Source organism: Citrus sinensis, chromosome 3 (genome assembly GCF_022201045.2).
Source record: "Citrus sinensis cultivar Valencia sweet orange chromosome 3, DVS_A1.0, whole genome shotgun sequence".
Taxonomy (NCBI): Eukaryota; Viridiplantae; Streptophyta; class Magnoliopsida; order Sapindales; family Rutaceae; genus Citrus; species Citrus sinensis.
This window is the reverse complement of record NC_068558.1, coordinates 12,174,602-12,202,517: the sequence shown is the minus strand read 5'-3', so window position 1 is coordinate 12,202,517 and position 27,916 is coordinate 12,174,602. Positions and strand designations below refer to the sequence as shown.

Sequence of the window (27,916 nt, the reverse complement as noted above, 5' to 3'; positions counted from 1 at the left end):
TCCAGAACTGCAATTGCTTTCAGATTGAAGCTAATAAAGTTTGTACACATTAACCCTCTCATGTATTATCACTTTCTACAAACTCCTAACTTGGCAACTTGGCCGGTGACCTAAAACCTGTGCAGACCAAAACAACTACGGACATGAACACGGTGATTGGTGAACATGTAGACTGATAGAAAGTTTCACGTCTAGCCAATAGATTTGTGCACACTTGCGAACTCTCAATTATTGGTTACCAGAGTCTCAAATTTAGGGCTAATCAAGGATTCAACAAGTTGAGATGCATTCAAGAGCATGTCATCCTTGCACATCTTAGAAATCACAGTTCTCCACGTATCAAAATCAATAACGTTCCCCCTAATCAGGGTATTCAAAACTGTCCACAGATCTTCCACATTCCCTATCTCACACAGCTGACCAATAAATAAATTTATACGAGCAGAACGAGGTACAAAACCCTTAAAAATCATCTCATTCAAAACTAAAGCAGCTTCCCTGAACTGCTTCCCATCGCATAGCCCATCAAAAAGTATCCTATAGGACACAACATCAGGATTGCAGCCCTGTCTAGGCATATCCTCACACAAATCTTTTGCTCACTGCATTTTCCGTCCTTACACAGCCCCCCAAGAATCACATTATAACTAATAGGATTTGCCTTACAGCCTTTGTCCCCCATTTCATCCAAAATTGTAAATGCGGCTTCAAAATCCTCCTCTTTACAAAACCCACTGATCAATGCATTATATGTTACAGAATTCGGTTTGCACCCACGCTCCTTCATTTCCTTTAAAATCGCAGGAAATTCATTCTTCCTTCCTGCCTTAAAAAGCGCACTGATCAATGAAGAATATATACCTGCATCCATTTCAATCTTATCTCTCACCATCTCTTCTTTAACCCCAAGTGCCAAACTCAACTCACCAACCGCACAAAGCCCTTTTATCAATGACGCAAAGACTTGTCCATCAGGCTTCACATTATACACTCTCATTATATCCTCCTTCAACTTTAATGCCTCATCTACCCTCAACTCCAAACAAAGACCATAAATTAACGTCCCAAATGTCACCAGTGTTGGCTGCAGTCTTCTTTTAACCATTTCATCAAACACCTTCCACGCGTCCTCTAATCTCCGACTTACAACACAACCGTGTATCAATATATTATAACTACAAGCATCTGGGCTAACATATTTCTCCATAATTTGAAACAACTCCTTCATTCTATCAAGCTTTCCGCACGTTAACTTTGGATTCAACAACGTGTTGAAAAATTTGACCGTCATTTGAACATTAAAACTCGACATTTCATCAAACATTTGGAGTGCGCGTTCGAGTAATCGCGCACGTCCATAAAAGCCGATAACATTGCAGAAAATTATTTCCTTGGGAACGATGCGAGTGTCGTGCTTGAGCTGGTGAAGGATTTGCTGCATTTCGTCAAACATCTTGGCTCGGCCAAGCTTGGTGATGATAAGGTCATAGTGAAGGAGATTGTAGCGAAAGGGTTTTAATGGATGGGCTTCAGTGTCATTGGGGTTAGGATTAGGGTTTTTAAAGAGTTGCAGAGCGAGTTTCGGGTCTTTTTGGAGGCGAGGAAGACAGGCGAGCCTGATGGAAGACGTGGGTTTTGCTTTATGAATATGGAAAATGATGTTTGCCCCGGGTCAAACGACGCTGTTTCGGCTCTTAATTTTTTTTGTTTTCAAGCGCTATTGAACGACGACGTTTTTGCTTCAATTTTTTTATTTGTTTTGATTTGCTTTCAACGAAGTCATTTTGGTTTACAAATGGCAGCCTTCTTCTTCCCCTTTCTTTAACCCAGCTAAACCCTTGCTTCTTCTTTTTCTTCGTTCTCTTAACGACATTGTTTCTGCTTGAATTTTTTTTTTTTTTGTTCTGATTTGCTGTGAACGAAGTCGTTTTGGTTTGCAAATGGTAGTCTTCTTCTTCCTCTTTGTTTAGTCCAGCTGAAACAAGTAATTAATTAATCTTCTTCCCTCTTTTTTCTTGATAATGGGTGCTGCTATGCATTATTTCTTCATTATTATTAATAGTCTATTTGTTGAAATTATTATGGTTATGAATTTGGTTGAGAGGGTGGTGAGTTTGAGGGTCAAGGCCATGGTTAAGTAACTTCTGCTTGATGTGTGTATTCCAATAATTCTTTATTTTATTATCTGTGCTTCCTGGTAATATTCCAGCTATCATCGACCACTTGCACATTACACAAATTCAAAACACCCCCCACCCCAAAAAAAAAAAATTTTAGATCTAATAAGAAATAATGCATAACAGCACCCATTATCAAGAAATTCTCGACTTAGAGCTATCCATTGGACTTGCTTCTTCTGAATCTGCGGACTCAAGACCACTACAGCAACGACAACAGCCGCAGCAGCAGAAGCAAGTTGTTGGTTACAACAAGTTTTTTGAAGTGAAGCAAGCAGTTTGTTTGTGTTGGCAACTGGGTTTTGGGAGAAGTGAACTGTTTAAGAATTGTACTCAAAATTCTAGTGTGGTGAAACGAAGAGGAAGAGAAAGCAGATGGGTTCTAGACTTCTGGCATTGCTTTTGCCTTAAGTGTGAGAATTTTGCCTTTTGAAAAACTGCGTCGTTTTACCGAGAATGAAAACAAAAACAAAATAATAGATGAAACGGCATCGTTTTAGAGATCTTTCAGGGTTTGACCCGGGGCAAACATCAGTGCTATTATTAATATAGTTTTGTTCAATAGGGCTACTGACATTTGAAAACGCAGTTAATTATTTTTGACCGATTGTTTAGTCATATGTTTTAAATTTTTATTCGTTGATCACAAAGTTTGAGGGAACTCTATGTCACAAACATCACATTTTCCTTATGCGTAGTTAGGATAATAACTTTCTTTTCAAAAATTTATGTTCACATAATCTTGATTTTTGAAAAAAAAATTCTTGATTTTCTTATATTGATTTTCTTAAATATTAGAGTATAATCATCCCATCTTCATCAAATTTTAATATTTTAAAATATTAGTAATGTTGAGATATATTTTAAAATATTATTAATATTGAGATATTAGGAAAAACTAACTATAGATATTTTTTCTAATAAATTGTTACAGCTTAACTATCTATTCTTAGAAGATTGTTGGAAAATTATTAAAATTCTAATATGTAGAAGAGATATCGATCTAAGTAGTTAATACTAGAATGCCTCTTCACTTATGGTGCGTTTACTTCATGGAATGAGAATGAGGTGTAATGAGAATGGGCTGAGAATGGGAATTGACTGGAATGAGAATGAAGAATGAGAATTAGATTTCAATGTTTACTTGGTAAAAGTAAATAGGAATGGGAATGTGCTGGAATATCATTGATGTATTTACTTAGCAAAAAAAATGGGAATAAGGAATGGGAATGAGAATCAATTTATCAAAATACCCATAGTATTAACAATTAATAAAAAATAATTAATTTATTATTATTAATAATATTATCATTATTGTTGTTATTATTACTATTATTATTATTAAAAATAATATTAACAATAATTAATAATAACTAAAATAATAAAGTTAATAAAATTTAATAATAATAATATTATTATTAAATTTTATTAACTTTATTATTTTAGTTATTATTAATTACTGTTAATATTATTTTTATTAATATTATCATTATTAACATTTATTATTATTATTATTAAATTTTATTAAATTTATTATTTTTGTTATTATTAATTATTGATAATATTATTTTTATTAATATTATCATTATTAACATTTATTATCATTATTGTTAAATTTTATTAACTCTATTATTTTAGTTATTATTAATTATTTTTTATTAATATTATCATTATTAACATTTAATAATAATAATAATATTATTATTATTATTATATTTTATTAACTTATTATTTTTAGTTATTATTAATTACTGTTAATATTATTTTTATAAATATCATCATTATTAACATTTATTATTATTATTATCATTAAATTTTATTAACTTTATTATTTTAGTTACTATTAATTATTGTTATTATTATTTTTATTAATATTATCATTATTAACATTTATTATTATTATTTTAATTAATTTCATTTTTATATCTAGATAATGAAAATTACATTATTATTAAATTTTATTAACTTTATTATTTTAATTATTGTTATTATTATTTTTATTAATAATAATAATAACAACAATAATGATAATATTTTTAATAATGATAAATTAATTATTTTTGTTAATTATTATTTTTATCATTATTTTTATTGTTAATAATGATAATAATAATAATAATAAAAATAATGAATAATAACTAAAATAATAAAGTTAATAAAATTTAATAATAATAATAATTATTATTATTATTATTAATGGCATTTAAAATAATAAAATTAATTGTGATTTGAATTAGGGTAATTTGGGAAATATAAAAAAATTAAAGGGATACAACAGTAAACATATATTCCATTCTCATTCCCTCATTGTCATTCCCAACCCCCCATGGGAATGAGATTCCCATTTCTTATTCCCAATTTGTGTGGAACCCATACATTTTATTCTCATTCTCAAATTACATTTTACCAAATAAACATGAGTTTCATTCTCATTCCTTATTTCATAAAGTAAACACACCATTAATTGAATACATCCATTAACTCCATATGTAAATATATCTTCAATATTTTTTAATTGTAGATTGATTCAATTTGGCTACAACTTGCCAAATTGACAAATTGAATTTAGAATGAATAATCAATTTTAGTGGGCAACAAAATCTTCATGCATGCATGTCAACAACCTGTCAAATATTTGTGCCACCAACGTCCAATTTGTCAAGAAAAACCGTGTGGAAAAATAAGCTTTGGTGGGCTGACGTTTCAACAGTGCACGACGGCGACATAAAATTGCTACTTCAACTTCCGTGTGGAAAACAAAAGATTGCTACTTGTACACGACGGCGACATAAAATAAATTGAGAAACCTTCCCAGATTTATCAGAGGAAATTTACATTTCGACTTTAATTAGATATTCTAAGGTCTTAGTCACTAAAGTCTCTTCAGGTCAAACTCATCAATGAAAAGGGATATTCTACAGGCTGCTCAATCCTAGGAAAATCGTGAAGGAACTTATGATTCTAGATGATGATGATGATGATTTCTTTTTCTTTTCGTAAATGGATAAGATTCAAAATGAGAAACCCGAGGGGCGGTTTCTAGAATTTCAAACAAAAAAATTATGTTAATAGAAAAAATATTCTGCATCAACTGAGAATATTACAAAACTCTTTAGTTTCTAAATATGAGTTTGCTCAATAATTGACATACAAAAATGAAGATAAAATTGGGAACACAAACGACTAGAATAATGACATGGGTATATATATTTTTATCAATTAATTAGTCTTTTTAGTTATTTTCCAAAAACATTAGAGGTAATTAATTTTTGCTTGACCAAGTGGTTTTAAAGAGTTTAATTCATTAATTTGACTTGGTCCGATTACCTACCTATTTGGAGGGGAAAAGAAAATAAAAAAGGAGAGGTTTGTACTTTAGTTAATTTTGGAGGGGTAAAAAAATAAAAAAGGAGAGGTTTGTACTGTACTTAATTTTTTTTCACAACGTTGATGCGTGTATCCTTGCGGAGGTAATAATTAATAGGGTAAGACTATTTGAACCCACAATAGTATTGTTGACACCCATGTTTTTGTAATTTTTTTATTACTTTAATAGCCTTAAGTGAAATTACTCGAAAGTTAAAAGGACAAAATAGATTAAAATAGCATATACACCCAACCTATCACGATTCATAAATCTACCTATTTTCTTTTCATAAATGTTTTATTCAAAGTAAGAGAGAAAGTTTCATGATATTAAACTTGCTAATTAATTATGTATTCAAGTGTAATCTCTGCGTTTCTGGTAACTAGTCTGATAATCAGTGTCCCTAGTTGTGCATTTGGAGTAAAGATACAGGTGCAGAAGGAAAGGCTACGCAAATATAGTTCTTTGATCTTTTCATGCTTTTAAAGTTACAAAATTTATATATGAGTTGATAAAGAATGAATTTTCTCTTTTTCAGTATTTACATCACATCACTGTTGTTTCCAGTTCAAATCGTGCAGCTCGACATGAATTATCTTTTTCCTTTCTTTTTTTTCTCTTTAATCAAGTGATGGCAAGCAACTCAAAGTTCTGTTGAATTTTCGGATGATTTGAAAGAGTTTTATGGCCATTTCTACTTCTAACTTTTCATAAACAGGAATTTGTCTTAATGGAAAGGGAAAAAAAAATTCTTCATGCGTGGGTTTGAGAAGAAAGAAGAAAAATGAATAAAGGAGTAAATTGGAATTACATTTAAAATTTAATGGGTCTTAAAAGTAAAAATGTGATTTTTAAAATTTCATGATGGGTGTATTGAGAAATTGGGTGGAGAGAGTATTTTTGTAGGTTCAAATAGCCCCACCCTAATTAATAACAAGTCATAACTAGTCATGATCCAATTGGAAGGGGAAACTAATTTCCAAGAACATGCAATGATCAAATCAAATAGACCAAAAGCTCTAGACGACCAGGTATTATATTTTTTTACTAATAGTTAATTGTTAACTGAAACTGATGATCAAGTTAAATATTATCAAAAAGGGTTTACTGACATAGGTCCATTCTTCAGTCAACTTGTTATCTTTGAAGACTAAGTTAATTTGCTATATAAAGGATTTGTTGCAATGGTACATGTATCAACTTGATTTCCTGCCTTATTGTTTTGTATTAATATTTGTGAAAGCTAACAGACCAGATCATATATATATATATAGATATAGATATATAGCTGACGGCGGGCAATGCCAGAACCGGTTACGATAACGGCAACGGCAGTGGGAGGTCTCTTAGCAGGGGCCATTCTAGGTGTTGCGCTTCAAGAGATCATGGTGGCGATTAAAGAATCAAAGTCAAGGTGCAGCAACTTCAGAGACGCCCTAAATAGCCTTGAAAACACCATCAACCTGTTAAGTCCTTTGATCAAAGAAATGGATAGGTTAAATCGAGAGCTGGAGGACTCTAATAAAAGAGAAGAGATCATTCGCTTGTTTCTTCAACAGCTGAAGAAAGCGGAAGCTCTGGTTTCAATGTGCTCAAGCATCCGTCGCTGGAACTTGTACAAGAAGAGGAAATACGAAAAAAGGCTTCGGAATATGGATTCTTCTCTTCGTGACCTTTCCGCAGTGCTCCAGGTTGGACAAGCGCTTGATACCCAGCGCCTTCAACGTATAATACAAGATATGTAACACTAATTAATTAAGGGCGCCGGGCACGATTGCTTTTGTTATGCCCAGCCGATGGGTTGCCGCAGCCTAGCTGTTGGAGCCTGTGAGTGCTGATATTAAAAAAAATAAAATGAACAAATAAAATTATGACACTGTGGGTGTTAAAGAAAAAATAATTAATTAATAATATAACTCTGCAAGGTATGATAGTTCATTATTTTGTTGGCTTTTTATCAGCCTTTAGTCTCTTTAGATGTGGTTTTTTTTTTTTTTTTTTAATTTCATCTATGTTTCTAAACAAAAATGTATATACGAACTAGTAATTGTTTTTACCAATCATCTTTTCTAATTATCTATGAACTTTTCTTTGATAGATGTAGTTTTTAATCCATTTAGAGGCCACATTACCTCACTAACAGACCGGATTAAATTAAATCTGAGACATGCATGTATTTAATTGGTCTAATTCTCTAAAGATTATGCTATGACTATGAAAAATGTCGTGAGAAAGAGAGTTTAGGGTATAGGGTTGATTCCAACGCAAGTAATGGTAATGCATATCTAATTTTTATGTTATAATATGGAAAAAAAAGTTTTTTATATTAAAAAATTATCAATATAGATTTTTTAAATTTATTTTTTCAAAATTTAAACATACGCATACTGCATGGGACTTTTGACATGCAGCCTATCCCAGTCAACTCATTTGATTATACATAACTTGATCGCCTGATCTGCAAGTTATATTGTCCTCTCAAATTATTTATAAAAAAATGATCTGCAAGTTTCAATTAACTATTAGTAATAGCATCCATTCTTCTAGAACTCGGCATATTGATTTCATCATTGCATGTTCTTAGAAATTTCATCATGACTAGTTAGTAGTTAACTAACCACCTTCAAAGAAAGAGTAGTATGTACAAAAGAACAAAAGGGAGGACAAAAACGATAAAAGATAAAATAAATAAATAAAAATACAAATCGTTACTTTAAACTAGTTGATTGTGCGTACACATGTCATTATTCAATTGGATCATGTCCTACATTTTCTCTCCATTTTTGTACATCAATTATGGGCTAAGGCTTCAAGCTAAATATTTTATTGATAAAAACCAAGACTATCATGCAATTTATATATAAATGGTTAGATTTAAAACCATTATATATATATATATATATATATATATATATATATATATATATATATATATATATATATATATATAAGAATATTTACAGTATCATAAAAGTGCAAATCCGTTCAAAAATTCTGAGCGGATGTCTGTTTCTGTAAAGAGTTAAAAGAACAAGTGAAGCAATTAAACCCAATTGCAACATTCAACCTGTCATCAATCAAGTAAATTACTGGCTCATTGCTTAATCTTTAATTTTTATTTCCCATTCCAGTATTAAAGATTAATTCTACTTCCATACTTGGTCAAAAGAGGAAAAAAAATGCTACTTGTACATGATGGCGACATAAAAAAAAAATTGAAAATTTGTTCCTAATTCTCATCTGAGGAAAAATGACATGTTGGCTTTAATTAAATATTGAATAATATTACTGTCTTTTTAGTAGTATCTCAATCTCGATACCATTGCGATGCTTATTTAAAAAGTTTATAGTTAATCAATTAATTATTTTTATTATTATTATTATTATTATTATTATTATTATTGAATATCTGGATAAGTACGCTTTATATATGGTGGTTTCAGATTTCAGTCGCCAAAGTCTCTGCACGTGTGATTCATCAATGAAAATGGATATTCCACAGGCGGCTCAGTCCGAGGAAAATTGTGAAGGAAGTTATAGTTCTATAATAATAATAATTATTATTATTATTTCTTTTTCTTTTTGTAAAATGGATGAGATTCAAATTGAAAATCTTGATGGTCAGTTTCTGGAATTTCAAATCAAAGAGATGAGTGTTGATAGGGAAAATGTTCTACATTAACTGAGAATAGTTACAAAACTCTTGAGCTAGTTATTAAGTATAAATTAGCCGAATGATAGACATACAAAATTGGAGACAAAATCAGGAATATGAATCAATAGAGCAATAGCATGTACCAATATTATGATAAATTAGTTAAATAAAGTAAATGATTTGTATTTTAATTACTTTTAAAAAGTATATATTGAATAGATTTTGGGGTTTAAAATGTTATAATTGCTTTAACTTATTAAAAAAAAAGTTATTGTTTCATCTAATTGAAAGATAAATATGTCAATGCATTATAGAATTAGGATCCTCTCCTTTTTTTTTTTTTTTCTTCTCTCTCCTTGCTTCTCCTTGCCTTCATAATCTAATAAAAAAAACTAGCTTGATTGTAAATAAAGTGAAAAAGGCAAACACAAAACTCAATCTTAAGCACTCACTATATAAGGACAGGCAATGACAGAAAAAAAGAGAAGAAGAGGATCCTTCTCCTATATTAAAACATCGATTGTCACTGGTAGTATTATAAAGTTAAAATGGCATATAGTATAATTAATTTAACAACATTTTCATAATTTTATGATTTCTTTTCTTTACAATCATATATTCTCTTTTTCTATTTATTACATCAAATTATTTAAATATGTCACATTCTCTATTAATAAAATAAAAAAGAATTGCATAAATAATTTTTCATTGTACAATTTTAATAATTTATATTATTATAAGCTTATTGTTGCATTAATGTTGTTGTTATTTTATTAAGTATATGTATTTCGCTAAGAGCTTTGATGCCGTGTTACTCGATATATGTGTTTATTTTTTACTCCTCTACATATACCTACACTCACATAAATACTTAAAATAAATATATAAATTTATTTAGACTAATTAAAAGTCTTGGGTCCTGTTTAGTTAATTTGTTGTCTTTGATGCCTTAATTTGCTATATAAAGGAGTAGTTGCAAATGTGGCCCACCTCATTTGACATTCTCTTACTTGGAGATTAAATTGAGAATCAATCAATCTTCACATCATCTTTTCTACTTCACCATTGTCATGTTGCTTACGTTTCTGCTAGGCTACAAGAAAATCTACTCCATACAAATTTATCAGTATTTATCGATTTAGTCAAAACATCTGCTAGGTTCTCCTTCGTATGGATTTTCTATAAATCCATACTTCCATCTTCTACTACTTCTCGAACGAAGTGATACTGAACTCCTATGTGCTTCGTTCTGAAATGAAAGGCTGGATTCCTTACAATATGTAAGGCACTCTGACTGTCACAAAATATAGGAATTTTCTGTTGTTTGTGCCTGAACTCCTCCAATAACCTTTGTATCCAAATAGCTTCCTTGCAAGCTTGTGTAGCTGCCATGTATTCTCCTTCTATTATAGATAAAGCCACAACAGTTTGCAGTTTTGAAACCCAACTTACAGCTGCTTCTGCAAGTGTAAACACATAGCTAGTAGTGGATTTTCTTTTATCAAGATCTCCTGTAAAATCTGAATCCACGTAGCCCTTGACAGTAAACTCCGATCCTCAATAACATAATGCAACATCGGAGGTTCCTCTGATATACCTCAGAATCCTCTTCACAGCTATCCAATGTTCTCCACCAGAATTCGCCATGTATCGACTGACTGCTCTCACTACTTGTGCAATGTCTGGTCTTGTACAAATCATAGCAAACATTAAACTTCCCACTGCTGATGCATACGGTACTCGAGACATCTTCTTTCTCTCTACTTCATTTCTAGGACACATAATTGAGAATAACTTGAAATTAATAGGAAGTGGGGTAGAAATTGACTTACAATCTTGCATCCCTAGAATCTTGTTTGTTGGTCCCAAGTCCTTCATTTCAAATTCCTTAGACAATTGTGCCTTCAATTCTTGAACTCGATCTTTGTTGGGGCCTGTTACCAACATGTCATCCACATACAACATCAAAATAATGAAATCATTGTCTTCAAATCTTTTGTAATATGCACAATGGTCTGAACTCAGTTTGTTGTATCCAAGGCTCATGATGAAGGAATCAAATCTCTTATACCAACCTGCAAACCAAGCTCTCTTTTCCCTTTTTTAGTAAAACCTTCTGGTTGGAGCATATAAATTTCTTCTTCAAGTTCTCCATGAAGAAATGCAGTTTTCACATCTAACTGCTCTAGATGTAGGTCAAATGTAGCACACATCGCCAAAACTATTCTGACTGTCGTGAGTCGAACTACCGGAGAAAATATCTCATTGAAGTCAATATCTTCTTTCTGAACATATCTTTTCAGCACCAATCTTGCACGATACCACTCCACTTGGTCATTACCATCACGTTTGATCTTGTAGACCTATTTGTTTCCAATGGCTTTCCTTCCATGTGGTAGTGGTACAAGTTCCCATGTCTTATTCTTGTGTAGAGCTTCAACTTCTTCCTACATTGCTGTTATCCACAAAGCAACATATGAGCTGTTTAAAGTTTCATGGAAATTTGATGGCTCTCCATCCTCTGTTAGAAGACAGTATGCAACATTGATCTCTGTGACATACTTCGAGTGCCACATTGGCGGTTGTCTCTCATGAGTTGACCGACGAACTTCTGGAGCCTCGAACTCAACTAATTCTTGTTCCTCGTGCTCTAATGTTATTTCAGAAGAATTTGAATCTTCTTTTTCCAGATTATTTTTCACATACACTGGTACAATCTCTAACTTTTCTTTTACAGTACTATCATCCTCATCTCTCATTTGCAGTTGATCTTCTACAAAGATAACATCTCTACTGATGACGATCTTATGGGCAGTGAGGTCCCAAAAACGATACCCTTTTACCCTATCAACATACCTTAAAAAGATACACCTCCTAAATTTTGGATCTAGCTTTGTTCTTTCTTGAGCATTGTACATCACGTACATAGGACATCAAAATGCATGTACATAGGAGTAATCAGCTGGCTTTTCAGTCCACATCTCCATCGCTGTCTTCAACCCAATTGCTGTGGATGGCGACCGATTTAATATATAACAGGCAGTTTTGGCTGCTTCTGCCCAGAATGAATTGGATAGACCAACAGTCCTCAATATAACTCTTATCATTTTTGTAAGAGTTATATTTATCTGCTCTACTACTCCATTTTGTTGAGGAGTGTATACTACCGTGAACTGCCTCTGATTACCTTTTTGCTTACAGAAAGTAAGAAACTCGCCATTTGTATACTCTCCACCATTATTCGTCCTTAAGTACTTGATCATTTTACTAGATTCAAGTTCCACCCGCACTTTGTATTCTTTAAACACTAGAAATACATCTGACTTTTTCTTAATTGGATACACCCAATATCTCCTAAAATAATCATCAATGAAAGTCACCATGTATTTGCACCACCTATGAATATGTCTGATGATTCCCAAACATCAGAGTGAACCAAGTCTAGAATGCATTTACTTCTAGCAATAGATCTACTGAACTTTACTCTATACTGCTTACTTGTAACACAATACTCGCAAAATGGTAAGCTTACTGATTTGAGCCCTGGAAGTAATTTTCGCTCAGAGAGAATTTTCAAACCTTGTTCTGACATGTGGCCAAGTTTGAGATGCCACATCATCGTTGATTCTTCTCCATTTGATGCGACATACACATCAACCTCCTATAGTGTTTCTCCTTTAAGTATAAATAAATTAGTATCGATCTTTTCTGCCTTTATCAATATATTCACGCCTTTAATAATCTTCACAATTCCATTCTCCACATGAGTTTTGTACCCATGACTATTCATTTGTCCTAAAGACAATAGATTTTTCTTCAGGCCATTGACATGTCGTACCTCCTCAATTGTGCAAATTGTACTATCAAACATTTTTATTTTAATAGTACTAATACCAGCGACCTCCAAGGCATGATCATTACCCATATATACAGATCCTCCTGAAATAGGTTCATATATGTGGAATCATTCTCTCCGAGAGGTCATGTGCTAGGTAGCTTCTAAGTCTATAAGCCAGACATCAAATAGTCGTTTTCTGCCTTCTGAAATAGTTGTTGCCTCACTGTAGAGAATTTCTCCATCATTCGAGGTACTTATTACACACCCTTGAGCATTTGATGACTCAGGTTCTTTGCCTTCTTTTCTCTTCTGGTTACTCCAATACTCTTTCTTGACGTGCCTTTTCTTACCACAGTTGTAGCATTTAACATTCTTCTTACTTCTGAATTTTGATCTACCATGATTATGACTCCCACTAGGGCCACGTTACATTGATCTCCATCTCGTCACCAATAATGCCTCCGCTTGCTGCGAACTTGCTTTTCTGTTTTCCTTATTTTTCCGCCTGCTTTCCTCATTTAATACGGAGGGTGCAACATCGTCAAAAACCAGACTGTCTATTAGATTGTTGTTCGTCAGGTTGATGATGAGTTAATCATACGAATCTGGTAGACTTTGAAGTAGAAGTTCTACACGTTCATTTTCCTCTATATTATGACCCAATAATGTAAGTTGTGAAACTAGAGTCTTCAAGACGTTGATGTGGTCAGTCACCGTTGTAGATTCCGCCATTCGAAGAATATAGAGTTTCCTCTTCAAGAATATTTTGTTGTGTAGTGACTTGGCCTTGTACAATTTTGTGAGAGTATCTTATATTTTCTTTGCTGTATTTTTCTCTCCCACACTGGATAATACTACATCTGCAAGTGCCAAGTGTAGATCAAAAATGGCGTTGCCATCTATCTCGTTCCATTTGTCATCAGTTATCTCCATGGGCCTTTCTCCAATTGCTGTCAAGCAATTATTTTTCCTCAATACAACTTTCATTTCCATTTTCCACAACGAAAAATTATTTTTGTTAAACTTCTCAATTTCATACTTTACCGCCATTTTATTGATAAATATTGTACACAGACTAGTGTATCACCTCGAATAGTTGTGAGTATGTGTGAATATGCACACTAGGAAAGTTCCCAGGAAAGACTGGAGGGGTCACAATGGTCCCACTTAAAACCTAGACTCCTTAGACTCTTATCGCCTTTGTGACAGAACGTTCCTAGACATGTACAAAACCACATAGTTGCTTTACTCACACCACTATTCCCTTCTTTGCACTGTAAAATTTTTGGATCGCTCCCCCCGTTTCTCGTAAACAATACCATATATATGATGAACAATGTCGTATACGTGAACAGTTCTTACGAAAACAGTACCCGACTCCAAAAAATACAACTAATAGCTCTTATACCACTATTAGGAAATTGATGGGTGAACCAGACACACAACTAAAGTGAAATTGAGAAATCATCAGACAAAATAATCACACGGACACCAGAAATTACATGGTTCAACTTTTAGTCTACGTCTATAGGCGAAGATAGAAGGAAAATATATTTCACTAGTAATATGAGGATTACAAGTATTGTAATATTTTCACTCACTATCCAGAACCCCAATACACCCAATCTCTCACTCACTAATTATTTAAGAGTTTATTAAAACTCTTATTCTCTCACTCTACAATTTCTTAACTTCTCTCTCTAAATGGAATTAATGAGCTCTCCCTTAGCACTTCTATTTATAGTAAATATCATGGCCAAAAGAAGGTCATTAATTGCATCAAAAATTCAAACAACACAGTTAGCAATCATGACTAAATTTTAGCAAATTTTCCTCCACCAGCTAAGTGCCGAATTTGGTGCTTGTAATGTCAAAAAGGGATGTGGAATTCTTGCTCTTCTAGGAAGAGTGGCCCACCTCATTTGACACTAAATAGCCTTGAAAACACCATCAGCTTGTTAAGTCCTTTGATCAAAGAAATGGATAGGTTAAACCAAGAGCTGGGGGACTCTAATAAAATAGAAGTGATCATTCATTTGTTTCTTCAACAACGGAAGAAACGGGGAGCCCTGGTTTCAAAGTACTCAAGCATCCGTCGCTGGAACTTGTGCAAGAAGAGGAAATACGAAAAAAGGCTTCAGAATATGGATTCTTCTCTTCGTGAGCTTTCCGGAGTGCTTCAGGTTGGACAAGCGCTTGATACCCAACGCCTTTAACGTATACTACACGAGATGTACCATTAAATAAGAGCGCCAGGCGCATTTGCTTCAATTGTGCGGAGCAAATGCGTTACCACAGCCCAACTAGTGGGGTGTGTGGGCACTGAAACTATAATAACACCATACGATGTTGGAAGAAAAAGATAAAATAATCAGTTAATACTCTAATACCACATTGTAGTACAACTTATTTTGTTATCGTTTTATGAGCTTTTAGTCTTTAGTAGGTGGTTTTTCAATTTATTTTGTAAAATTTCATCTATGTTTCTATAATTGTGCAAACTAAACACTTATGAACTTTTTCTTGATAGTTATAGTTTTTATTTCATATCAGTTATAGCCTAAAAATTATGTCATGCATGTTGTACCAAACGAAGCCTAAATTAATTCTTACACATGCATGTGCATCATTGATAGGATTCTTTAAAGATCATATCTGCTACTGACTATTCACACTTCAGTTATTAGCTTCTTTTAGTTTGTGCTTTTGCAAAAATCTGCAATTTTTTTTCGGTTATTAGTTAATAAAGCATCTCAAACTTCAAATTGGTAATGATACCAGATCGCGAAGAGCTAGGTTTAATGATTTGATCATTGCATAATCTTGGAAATTAAGTTAAACTTGCGGGCCAATTTGAATCATGACTAGTTAACGACGGGGTTGAAACCTTGAAAGTAACGCTAAGTTTTATAATTTATCTACGTCGCGTACAAGTAGCACTAATCTTTAATTAAAACAAAAAACCGAAGGTGAAGATCAGTACTTACATGTTCATTTGCTACATAATTGTTTTGGCATCTTTTCAAACCTCTTCTTGTTCTTTAACTTGTTTGACAATAAGATTCGAAATATTTAACTCAATTCCCTTCCTAACTCCATTTGTATCCCATTTATGTGTGCTTGACCAGTTAATATTGAACACCAAATTAATATAATTAAAGGGTACCAGGCTTTTTTAGTCCGACAATGAAAGAATTAGGGGAGGTGCTTTCAACAATTTTTTTGAAAACACCCATTCAAATCTTCATTAACTGAATATTAATCCTCATACTTAATATGGGTGAGATAGATACATCTCACTTAATATCAGTGAGATAGATACATCTTCTAAAAAATTAGTAGAAGGATAGATAGATCTACTTAAGTGCGAGGACAGAGTCGTAGAGTTATCACCTTTAGTGGGTGTAGATTTCTAAACTATTCCTAGTAGACTCTAGCTATTCAGTACACACCTTGTGTTGAGATAGTGCACTCAGTTCTTTAAACATCTTTTAAAAACTCAAACTATGTTTTAACAGTATTAGATTCCGTTTTTTGATGATTCCTATATATTCTAACCTTCGATTGAAAATCTAAAGCTACCATTGGAATCAAGATGAAAAATCGAGTCGGAAGGTGCCAGACCCGACGTCACCGGAGACAAAAAAAGGTGGTGCATCGCACTGTATCGATACTGTAGCGAACTGTAGCAAGCACTGTGTTGCATGGACTGCACGCGCCTGACTGTGAGTGTGATATAATGTATTCAGATTAATATTTTCAATGTATTTTGCTATTCGGGAATCTGATTTGGACGTCGTTTGTACTGTTTGATCCAAAATTTAATTTTCTATTTATTTTTAACTTAGAATCAAAGTTTTTTAATTTTGAAATAAAATTCAGATCAAATATATATTATTTCTTAGATGAGCATTATACATTAATAAATATTTCGCTCTAGGGAGAGCTCGAAAATATTTCTTTCATGGAAAGTGGCTGAAATTTGATTATATCTCGTGTTTTAGTCATTTGTTAACAATCGCTAATATGAATTTTATGTTATTTGTCGTAGATGCCTCTTGTTAGAAAATTGTGGACTGAGGAAGAGGGATTGATGACAATTAGAGCTTGGGTTTCACCTATGGATCCAATTGAAACTAATGATGACTTATCTCATGAAGAAGCTATGAAGAAAATGAAAAATTTTCCTAAGATCATGAATCCTTGGAGCTGGGCCTGTCTGATGGTATAGCTAAGAGTAACCTTGATTTATTAGATTGTTATGGGATTTTTACGGGCCTTGTTGGTGGTTTTTATTGGGTTGTTTTACTGCTCTATTGAGTGATGTTACTAAAGATGACAAATAAATCTGAATCTAACCCACATCCGCAAAGAGGTAGATTTGGAAAAATCTTGATTCACATAATAAATAATGTGGACCTAGATGTAACAATTTAGGATCCATACGAATTTGGATGCACTTGCATCCAAAAAATTGAACATTCAATTTGTATTTTTTAAAAATAAATTAAATAAAAATAAAATCTATATAAGAGAACACAAACTCTAAGCTAAAAACTCATTACACATAAATATTGTAATACACCCAAGTACCTATAACTAATATTTTAGAATATTTTAGATTTGTTTAGTATTGGATGATTATTATTTAAAAAAATAGTTAAAATATAGTAAATTTACATATAAATATTTTTAATGTGTGAACCTAGATACCCGTAATTAGGGGTGGCCAAATACAGGTTCGAATGAACACGATTGAATTTCAGGTTAATCAGATTGGGAAAAATGCAACCCGAATTTAACTCAAACATATAATTTGACCTGATCCGATCTAAAATAAATTTAGATTGGATCGAGTCAGATCGATAATTTATGTTTGTTTGTGCTTTTATTTCTTCATATTTTCAGATTAAATCAGGTGACCGATCCAATCATGATCGGGTAAGATCGATTTGGATTAGGTCATTTGTCCACCCCTACTCGTAATATCCGCCTAGAATCTGCACGAACATTACCCTCATCCGAATCCATAATAAATAATACAGATTCAAATATAGATTCGGATCCAAATTTTACTATCCCTAGATGTGGCTTTGTTTAAGGTAGAAACTGTGGTTGTGATTTATGTTATTGAGAGGCTCTTGCTCGTTGTTGGCATTCTTTGTGGATTGAGTGTGATTTTTCGTCCCATTAAATTTATTAAAAAATAGGCTTAAAATAGAAAATGAGAAAGATAATGAAAAAATGTCCCCACCCACCTACTATCATCCCTCCGTACTATTAGGTTATTTTTTCTATTACTTTGATTAACAAGTTGGCTTAATTTATTAAATGAGTTCATATAATGACAAATTGGGAATATTTCTCACAAATGAAAATATAGGTTGGATAAGATGGGTTCCAAGAAGCAATTCTAATTTGACACAAGTGTTAGCAATCTATGCTGCGTTTACTTTTTGGATTAGAGTGAAAATCCTGAGAAGTGGGAATCCTTGGATTAGAAGTGTAGAGTGGGAGTGGGAGTAGGGTGTTTACTTAGACTAAATGAAAGTATGGATTGTCAATCAGAATCCTAATTATTTGTTTATTTTGTCTTGGATTTGGAGTAAATTGTTTTAAATTACAATTTTATCCTTATGTACAGAATTATAATTTGTAATTAAAAAATTAATAAAAAATATATTTAGAAAATAAAATAAATATTTTATTATATTTATAAATTAATAATAATTACTAATATTCTTAATTATGTAAATCATAATTTTTTATTAATTTTAATTTAAATTATGTGAATAAAAATTATTAATAATAGCAACACAAATGAAATATTATTATTGATAATATAGTATAAAATTAATATTTTTTTAGAATAAAATATTTATTATTATTAAATAAATAAATAATTAATATTTATTAAAATTAATGTTTAATATTATTAATTTAAATATAATATTTATTTATTTTTATTTTATTAAATTTAATAAAATAAATATGATATAATTATTATTTTTAATAAATATGATATTATTTATTTTATTAAATATGATATTATTTATTTTATTAAATATTATTTATTTTTATAAGGATAAAATGGGAAGAGGGGGGAGTGGATTCCCACTCCCACCTCCCCCCATGGGAGTGGGAATCCCACTTCCCACTCCAAAATTGAGTGGAATCCACGGATTCTCACTCCCACTCCCCCTTTTTTTAAGGTAAGTAAACACTGGAGTGGGAGGAATCTACACTCCACACTTCCACTCCAGAAAATAAACACTACCCTAGTTGATTTGACACCACAAAAGAGAATTAGATAGGGAATTTTCCTAAGTTACATTTGTTGTAACTTATAATTCAATTAAAACATGCAAAAATAAGTAACGGGAGAGATGGGGCTTGTAGACCAGTGTGTGGTCTTTACATTTGTTTTAACTAGAATGTATGTTACAACAAATGTAACGTAGTAGGACCCATAGATAGGACATATAGTTAGTCACACGTTAACACTGAATCATACGATCATATCATATCACGCACAAGGACAAACTGCAGTTGATCTACTTTACCAAAGATATTATTGTATTTGAGGAGAGCATGTGAATGTAAATATAGCTATGTGAATATTGCAAGAATTTCTTAATAAAAAGACCTTGTACTTTTCAAATTTGTGAAAATATCCCATCTGAATTTTAAAACTTTGAAAATGCCCCATAAAATTTTGGAAAGTTCTGATTTCCCTTCTCCAAAAATCGCAACGCTCTACAATTTGATTCGTTATTTTGATTTTATAAAAATGGATTATTCATTAAGATAATTAATAACTCACAATAAATAAATCAAAAGGAGACATTCTCTTCTTTTTGTTTTTTTTTGTATTTTTTTAAAAAAAGATTGAGAGTAGACAAAGACCAAATAAATTTTTTTAATGTTTGCCTTCAAATTCAAGCAATCAATAAAATAAAAATGTTTTTAAATGACCAAAACAGTTCCTTGAGGCCTATTTTTAGTGCTTCTTCTTCAAAAACAAACAGCTAATAAATCATGCATCATTTTGAAAACATGAAATCAGCTATAACAATTGTAATGAGTAGAAATATAGTAAATGAATATTATAGTTGTAGTCATAGGTGGTGCCACGCACCCTAACTTTTTAAAATTTACAAATTTAATTTAATATTTACCTTATTTACCATAAAAGTTCCTATTAAAATTAAAAATAATCAAAATATTAAGTATTTATGCTTAACTTTCAACCCACAAAGAAATTGTTATTTTGAGATTCGTTGCACGCTAACTCTCCTCACACAAAAAAAAAATAGAAATTATTTTATCTTATTGAATTTATCAAAATGATTTTTCTTCAATGAATCTTATGATACTTAAAATTTAATTTGATGTTTATATTACATAGGTGGGTTCTAATAACAAATTTTCAAAATTGAAAGAGATTGATAAGCTAATAAGAAAAATAGTTCATACTAAAAAAGATAAATTGTATTCATGAATTTGTTTATTAATAACATTAGCATTGATTTACTAGTTGTCATGACTACAGTAGTAAAAGACATTTTCAACTATGAATTTTGTGAAAAATCGTTTGTGAAATCGGATTAGAGATTAATAATTGAGTAATGTTATTATTACACATGTAGAAAAAAATTTATTTTGTATTCTTGATGATAAATTTATTTTTTTACATTTTTAACATATGAAAACACGTCGATATCAATTATAAATGTATTGAATATATTAGTGAATTTTTATTTTTGATACTTGTTATTTATTGACCTTTTTTAAATTACAATATTATTTAAACTTAGTCCCTGCTAAGTTTAATTTATGGCACCGCCACTGGTTGTAGTCATATTTATTATTTCTAAATCTTGAAAATTGTATCAAATTTTGTGACCATGTCCCTGATTGTGGTTATCTACAACTTTTGCTACAGCTTTTAATTTTATATTCCAGGACCTTGAATTAGAAGACATAACAATCTTCGGATCCTTCGATGTGTCAAAAAGGAATGCATTTACAACGTAACATATATATAATCATCACGATCTTCAGTTCAGTAAAGCAAGTTACCGGCACTTTAAACTTGCAAAACTATCAGCATTCCCTGCTGCTGCTTGGCTCATTATGTTAATTGTTTTGCTTATTTTCAGATCAAATGATTCTATGGTCTGGGAACACTAATAATGGCACTTTGTTAAATAAATGCCTGGTTTTTACGATATTAATCCACCTGCATGTGCGTACCCTAAATAATTAACAAAAATGGATTGAAAACTAAAGATGGTGAATTGAAAACTAAAGCACAGAGGACAAAGATCAAAATAAGAGAGTTGAAACGAGCCATTAATGTGGGTTAATGTGGAACAAATTTAGATATATACTATAATTTTGAGGATGAGTTTAAGTTAACAAATTAGTACACGGGATAATGAGTATCAGTAGTAATATATATATGGCTCTGAGAAAGGAAAGGCGTGAGGGTAAAGTACTAAGTTTAATTAGCACTACGCAGCCGGCGGCCAGTAATGTAGCTAGTAAGAACTGGATTAATTGCATCCATGCTTGCAGGATAATTCTCCTATTGCTGCCGGCAAATTCCTAGAATTTTCAAACATATCAACAATTAAAACTCATTTTTGCTCCTTTCATTGAGTCAATTGGTAAGATCTTTTGGATTTTTTTGGAACATTGCATGCATGTTGTAAGACATTGTGTAACTAGTTGTCACGAGATGAGTGTAATGCACAGCAACCCTATATGGCATTTAGACAACTTTTAGTACAAAAGTTGCTAAATAAGCCTTTCGATTAGGGATGGCAAAAGTCGGGTTCGGGTCCGGATTTGGCCTTCCCAATTCCAGTTCCAGACCCAGATATTGTTTTCATTATACCGGACCCGGATGTTAACTTGGTTTTCTTGCATTTGGGTTCGGTCCAGGTTAAACCCGAAAAAATCCGAGTTTTCAGATTCTGGGTTTTGAACCCGGATCAATAAGAGTAGTTTGAAAAAGAAAAAAAAAAAGAGTTTTATCCCATCACATGAACCAGAAAATTTAAGAATTAACGTGATATACAAAGTCATAAAATTAAAAATCCATCATGTTGGTCAATCACATACTTATTCGAAGTCAAAAAAATGCCATCCAAAAAGAAAAAAAAAGTTGAAAAAATGAGTAATTGCAAAAGCTTTTGAAGTAGGAAAAGTTTTCCAGCAGGAGAAACACATAAGACAGCACATGAGGAAGAAAGTATAACTCTTTCATTTTTTTTCCCAATCTGAGTAGTTTTGCGGGCAATTTCGCAAATCAGTTCAATTTCGCAAGTTGGCCGTAATCGACTTTGCCGTATCAGTGTTGTTTTCTCCACAAGTTGATGAAGATGCGTCTTCAACCACATCATGGCTCGAAATGCGGCAACTGACGATGATGATGATGATGAAAAGAGCTGCGACAATAGCGAAGAACATTGATTTGAGTTGATGAGGAGATGATTTGAAGAGAAAGAAAATGGTTGGCTCTGATTTTGGGCTATGGTGGCTGCGATATACGAGTGAAATTAGGGCACTTGTGTGTTGTGTGTGTGTTTTTCTAATGTTACTATTTATATTAAATATAATTAAAAATAATAAAAATAATATATCCGGGTCTGGGTTCCGGATATGCGGGTTAAATCAAACCCGCATTCGGACCCAGATATATCAGGGTTAAGAAAAATAATTCCGGATCCGGATTTTATTGCACTTTGGTATGGGTTAAACCCGGACCGGATTGTCTAGGTTCGTCCGAGTCCGGGCTGGGTCTGGAAAAAACTGTCATCCCTACTTTCGATCTTCTCAAACTAGCAAGGAAATAATACTTGTGGAAATGCTAGAGAGAAGAGAGAGTAATATGACTAAATATAATTTTATTACTCATTAAAGAGGAAAAAGAGAGCTTTTTGCAAGAGAGCTTGTGTGTTGTGTGTGTGTGCTGGTGTGGTGGTGTGTGTTGTTGCGCAAAATGGTGAGTGCTCACCCCTATTTATAGAGTTGGGTGCTAACTCATGAAGTTTCCTATCAAGTGGGAGTAACTTGCCTAAATATCTAGTTAGGGACTAAAGTACAAAAGTGTAAAAACTTCTAGTAATTTACAAATTGTTAGAGAATTTTAAAATTCAGGCCGAGCATGATTATTTACTAAGTGCACCATGGCTGATTAGTTGTAAAAACTGGCCCATTGTTGAGCGCACTCTACTGCATAGTGCATCTTGCATGCTTTTATTGAGCGTACCCGCACATGCCAATTTAGCCCCATGACAAGGTTCCTTTAATATGGCTGGATATTTATTGGGCTAGACATATATGTTCGATTTGTGAGTATAATAAAGAGTTGGACTATTGGCACCCCTTGATTAATCTTATAAAACCTCTGTTATATTACAATTACTTTTAAGGACAAATTTATCTAGAATTAAACCATTTATATTTTCTTTCTCTCCTCATTTTTATTTTGCTTACACAATATAAAAGTTTTTATTATCATTAAAATAATTTGAATTTGAGAATTAATCTTCTAAGCCAAAACAAAATTTACAGGTTGGATAAAATTGTATTAAACCCATAAAATATTCATTATTTTCTAAGTATATTTTTCTTATTTTTTCTTTAAAAATTAAATAATAAAGAAAGTTTGAAGAGATGAATTTAGATATTAAGATTGAAAGAGTGAGAAAATTATTAAAAACTGAAAAATTCATAAATAAAAAGAGTGTTTATTAAAAAAATATTTTTAGTATTCCATATAGGGTATTTTATAACATTTTTTATAACTTTTTCACTGAGTACTGTAATAAACTTATCATAAAGGTTAAAAATATAGTGGGGAAAACATCATTATCGTCATCACTCATTGTAGTTTTCTTCAATTGGAAAAAGTGTGTGTGAGAATTTTGTATACTACGTGGCATTACATAATTCAATTAGATTGGATTCGTAGATGTGAAGAGTTGGATTAGGTTCTTTCTTGTAATGATGATTATGGTAAAACGGCACATAATACTTGACTGTAGAAAATTTTGATAGAATTGGTCGTTGTTATTTAACTAAGACTGTAATCCCACTCAATGATTTAATGATAAAACCTCCCTTCAGATTCATTTAAGTAGCATTCAAGTCTGCCAGTGTGAATTATAACAAATAATGCACTTGAACTACGCTTACACTATCATAACTTTAGATTCCTGTTTGATAAAAGATAAAAATAAAATAAAATACAATTAATATCCAACACATTATAAAAAATAATTAGTGATATATCAGTTACAACGGCACACACTATGTAACTTACAAAAAGTAAGTAGCTATAAAAACTTCAATTTTCGGGCCTCTAAGGGCCCAGCCTTAAAAATATTTGCGCACCTGCTTAAAACATAATGAAAAACATTAAAAAATCAAAACGAACATTCACTATTCTGGAAGTTGGAGTTTGTCAATGAAATTTTTAGATAATATAATAATACACAAATAGATTGCCATGACTCAGTATTAAAAAACAATATGTTGATGTAAGCAAATGAAGAAGAAAATGTACTGAGATGACAAGTTTCCTCAGTTTTTACAGAGTCACAGATGAACAATTGAAGAATTGGCAAGCCTTCGTCGATCTGCTCCGAGCAGGGAAAACAAGACCGGTTCAATAAATCCTCATCTATAAATAGGGTTGCTAACCTTGCAACATTTCTCACCTCGCACTAAACCAATAAGAATAAGTTCAGAGATTAAACAGAGTGAGATCCCAAAGCTAGCTAGCTAATTAAACACAATGAGAAATGTTCAATTTCTTACAGGTTTTGCTCTCTTGATTTTGGCTTCTTCATTGGCCTCTGCCTTTGACCCTAGTCCTCTTCAGGATATCTGTGTAGCCATTGATGAGCCCAAGAACGCAGGTATATTTTTTACACTTTAATTTTCTCTGTCCTAAAAAATCTTTTAAACTTGTTTATGTATACGTGTACGTTGATCTCAAATTCACCTTACTAATTAATATTCTGAATTCTTGGACGCAGTCTTTGTCAACGGGAAGTTCTGCAAGGACCCCAAGCTTGCCAGGCCAGGAGATTTCTTCTTATCAGGGCTAGACAAGCCTGGAAACACGGCAAACCGACTTGGCTTCAGTGTAAAAAATGCAAATGTTGACCAAATTCCAGGACTCAACACTCTCGGAATATCAGCAGTCCGTATTGACTATGCACCCTATGGCCAAAACCCTCCTCACACTCACCCTCGTGCCACTGAAATCCTGACGGTTTTGGAAGGAACACTTTATGTTGGTTTTGTGACATCAAACCAGCTAAACAACACACTCATTGCAAAAGTTCTGAAAAAGGGAGATGTTTTCGTGTTTCCAATTGGTTTGATTCACTTCCAGTTCAACATTGGAAAAACAAATGCAGTTGCCATCGCCGCTCTAAGCAGCCAGAATCCTGGTGTCATTACCGTTGCAAACTCGGTCTTCGGAGCCAATCCTCCAATCAATCCTGATTTTCTTGCCAAGGCATTCCAGTTGGACGTAGATGCGGTGAAAGATCTTGAGGCTAAGTTCTAAATGTGTAGCTTATTTGAATAATCTTGCCATTTATTTATGTTTCTCGTTCTAATTATTGTCATTATCAGTTGATTTTGATGTAATAAAGAGATTCGTACATTTGTACCTCTCTCAAGTCAGCTTTGTTTGGTTTCCTAATTAACCCTTAATTAAATAATGTATTTTTCGTTCAATGTGATCAATGGTCTCTTATCTGATCTCGGATTATTATTATTATTATTATTTTGACGGGGGGCCACAGATAATTGTTCTTAGCTGTGTCGACCTAGAGGGCCCTTATCGGGGGAGGTTTTCAAATTATATATGGACTAATCTGAAGGATTCTCAAAAGGTCTCACAAAAGACGTAGTTATATAAAGTTCTGGGTTATGCTAAAAGACAAGATATTCAATAAGTAAGTCAAATCTACGCTGGCTAACCTGTTACACGTACCTGAGAATCGTTCATAATGATTTTGAGCATTATGAAACATCTGACTACATGACAGGCCAAAATGAAGATCACCCATGAAAATTACTGCACAAACCATCCAGAACTGCAATTGCTTTCAGATTGAAGCTAATAAAGTTTGTACACATTAACCCTCTCATGTATTATCACTTTCTACAAACTCCTAACTAGGCAACTTGGCCGGTGACCTAAAACCTGTGCAGACCAAAACAACTACGGACATGAACACGGTGATTGGTGAACATGTAGACTGATACAAAGATTCACGTCTAGCCAATAGATGTGTTCGCACTTGCGAACTCTCAATTATTGGTTACCAGAGTCTCAAATTTAGGGCTAATCAAGGATTCAACAAGTTGAGATGCATTCAAGAGCATGTCATCCTTGCACATCTTAGAAATCACAGTTCTCCACGTATCAAAATCAATATCGTTCCCCCTAATCAGGGTATTCAAAACTGTTCACAGATCCTCCACATTCCCTATCTCACACAGCTGACCAATAAATAAATTTATACGAGCAGAACGAGGTACAAAACCCTTAAAAATCATCTCATTCAAAATTAAAGCAGCTTCCCTGAACTGCGTCCCATCGCATAGCCCATCAAAAAGTATCCTATAGGACACAACATCAGGATTGCAGCCCTGTCTAGGCATATCCTCAAACAAATCTTTTGCTTCACTGCATTTTCCGTCCTTACACAGCCCCCCAAGAATCACATTATAACTAATAGGATTTGCCTTACAGCCTTTGTCCCCCATTTTATCCAAATTTTAAATGCTGCTTCAAAATCCTTCTCTTTACAAAACCCACTGATCAATGCATTATATGTTACAGAATTCGGTTTGCACCCACGCTCCTTCATTTCCTTTAAAATCGCAGGAAATTCATTCTTCCTTCCCGCCTTAAAAAGCGCACTGATCAATGAAGAATATATACCTGCATCCATTTCAATCTTATCTCTCACCATCTCTTCTTTAACCCCAAGTGCCAAACTCAACTCACCAACCGCACAAAGCCCTTTTATCAATGACGCAAAGACTTGTCCGTCAGGCTTCACATTATACACTCTCATCATATCCTCCTTCAACTTTAATGCCTCATCTACCCTCAACTCCAAACAAAGACCATAAAGTAACGTCCCAAATGTCACCAGTGTTGGCTGCAGTCTTCTTTTACGCATTTCTTCAAACAACTTCCACGCGTCCTCTAATCTCCGACTTACAACACAACCGTGTATCAAAATATTATAACTACAAGCATCTGGGCTAAAATATTTCTCCATAATTTGAAACAACTCCTTCATTCTATCAAGCTTTCCGCACGTTAACTTTGGATTCAACAACGTGTTGAAAGATTGACCGTCATTTGAACATTAAAACTCGACATTTCATCAAACATTTGGAATGCGTGTTCGAGTAATCGCGCACGTCCATAAAAGCTGATAACATTGCAGAAAATTATTTCCTTGGGAACGACGCGAGTGTCGTGCTTGAGCTGGTGAAGGATTTGCTGCATTTCGTAAAACATCTTGGCTCGGCCAAGCTTGGTGATGATAAGGTCATAGTGAAGGAGATTGTAGCGAAAGGGTTTTAAGGGATGGCCTTCAGAGTCATTGGGGTTAGGATTAGGGTTTTTGAAGAGTTGCAGAGCGAGTTTCGGGTCTTTTTGGAGGCGAAGAAGAGAAGCAAGCCTGAAGGGAGACGTGGGTTTTGCTTTATTAATATGGAAAATGATGTTTGCCCCGAGTCAAACGATACCGTTTCGGCTCTTAATTTTTTTTTGTTTTCAAGCGCTATTGAACGAGGATGTTTTTGTTTCAATTTTTTTATTTGTT

General features: G+C 32.8%; 2 protein-coding genes and 2 pseudogenes across 2 annotated transcripts; 2 read left to right on the top strand and 2 right to left on the bottom strand.

Annotated features, from left to right (window-relative positions):
- On the bottom strand, positions 1–1,672 carry LOC102624028 (putative pentatricopeptide repeat-containing protein At1g53330; annotated as a pseudogene).
- On the bottom strand, positions 1–27,828 carry LOC127898679 (putative pentatricopeptide repeat-containing protein At1g53330; annotated as a pseudogene).
- On the top strand, positions 6,846–7,289 carry LOC112498347 (RPW8-like protein 1). Its single transcript, XM_052435724.1, has one exon. The coding sequence runs from the start codon at positions 6,846–6,848 to the stop codon at positions 7,287–7,289; it is 444 nt and encodes a 147-aa protein (XP_052291684.1).
- LOC102612167 (germin-like protein subfamily 1 member 17) lies at positions 24,751–25,803 on the top strand. Its single transcript, XM_006477812.3, has 2 exons — positions 24,751–24,970; positions 25,091–25,803. Exons 1-2 carry the CDS (start codon positions 24,847–24,849, stop codon positions 25,627–25,629), a joined length of 663 nt encoding a protein of 220 aa, XP_006477875.2. The 5' UTR covers positions 24,751–24,846; the 3' UTR covers positions 25,630–25,803.
- Positions 27,829–27,916: the final 88 nt, after the last annotated feature.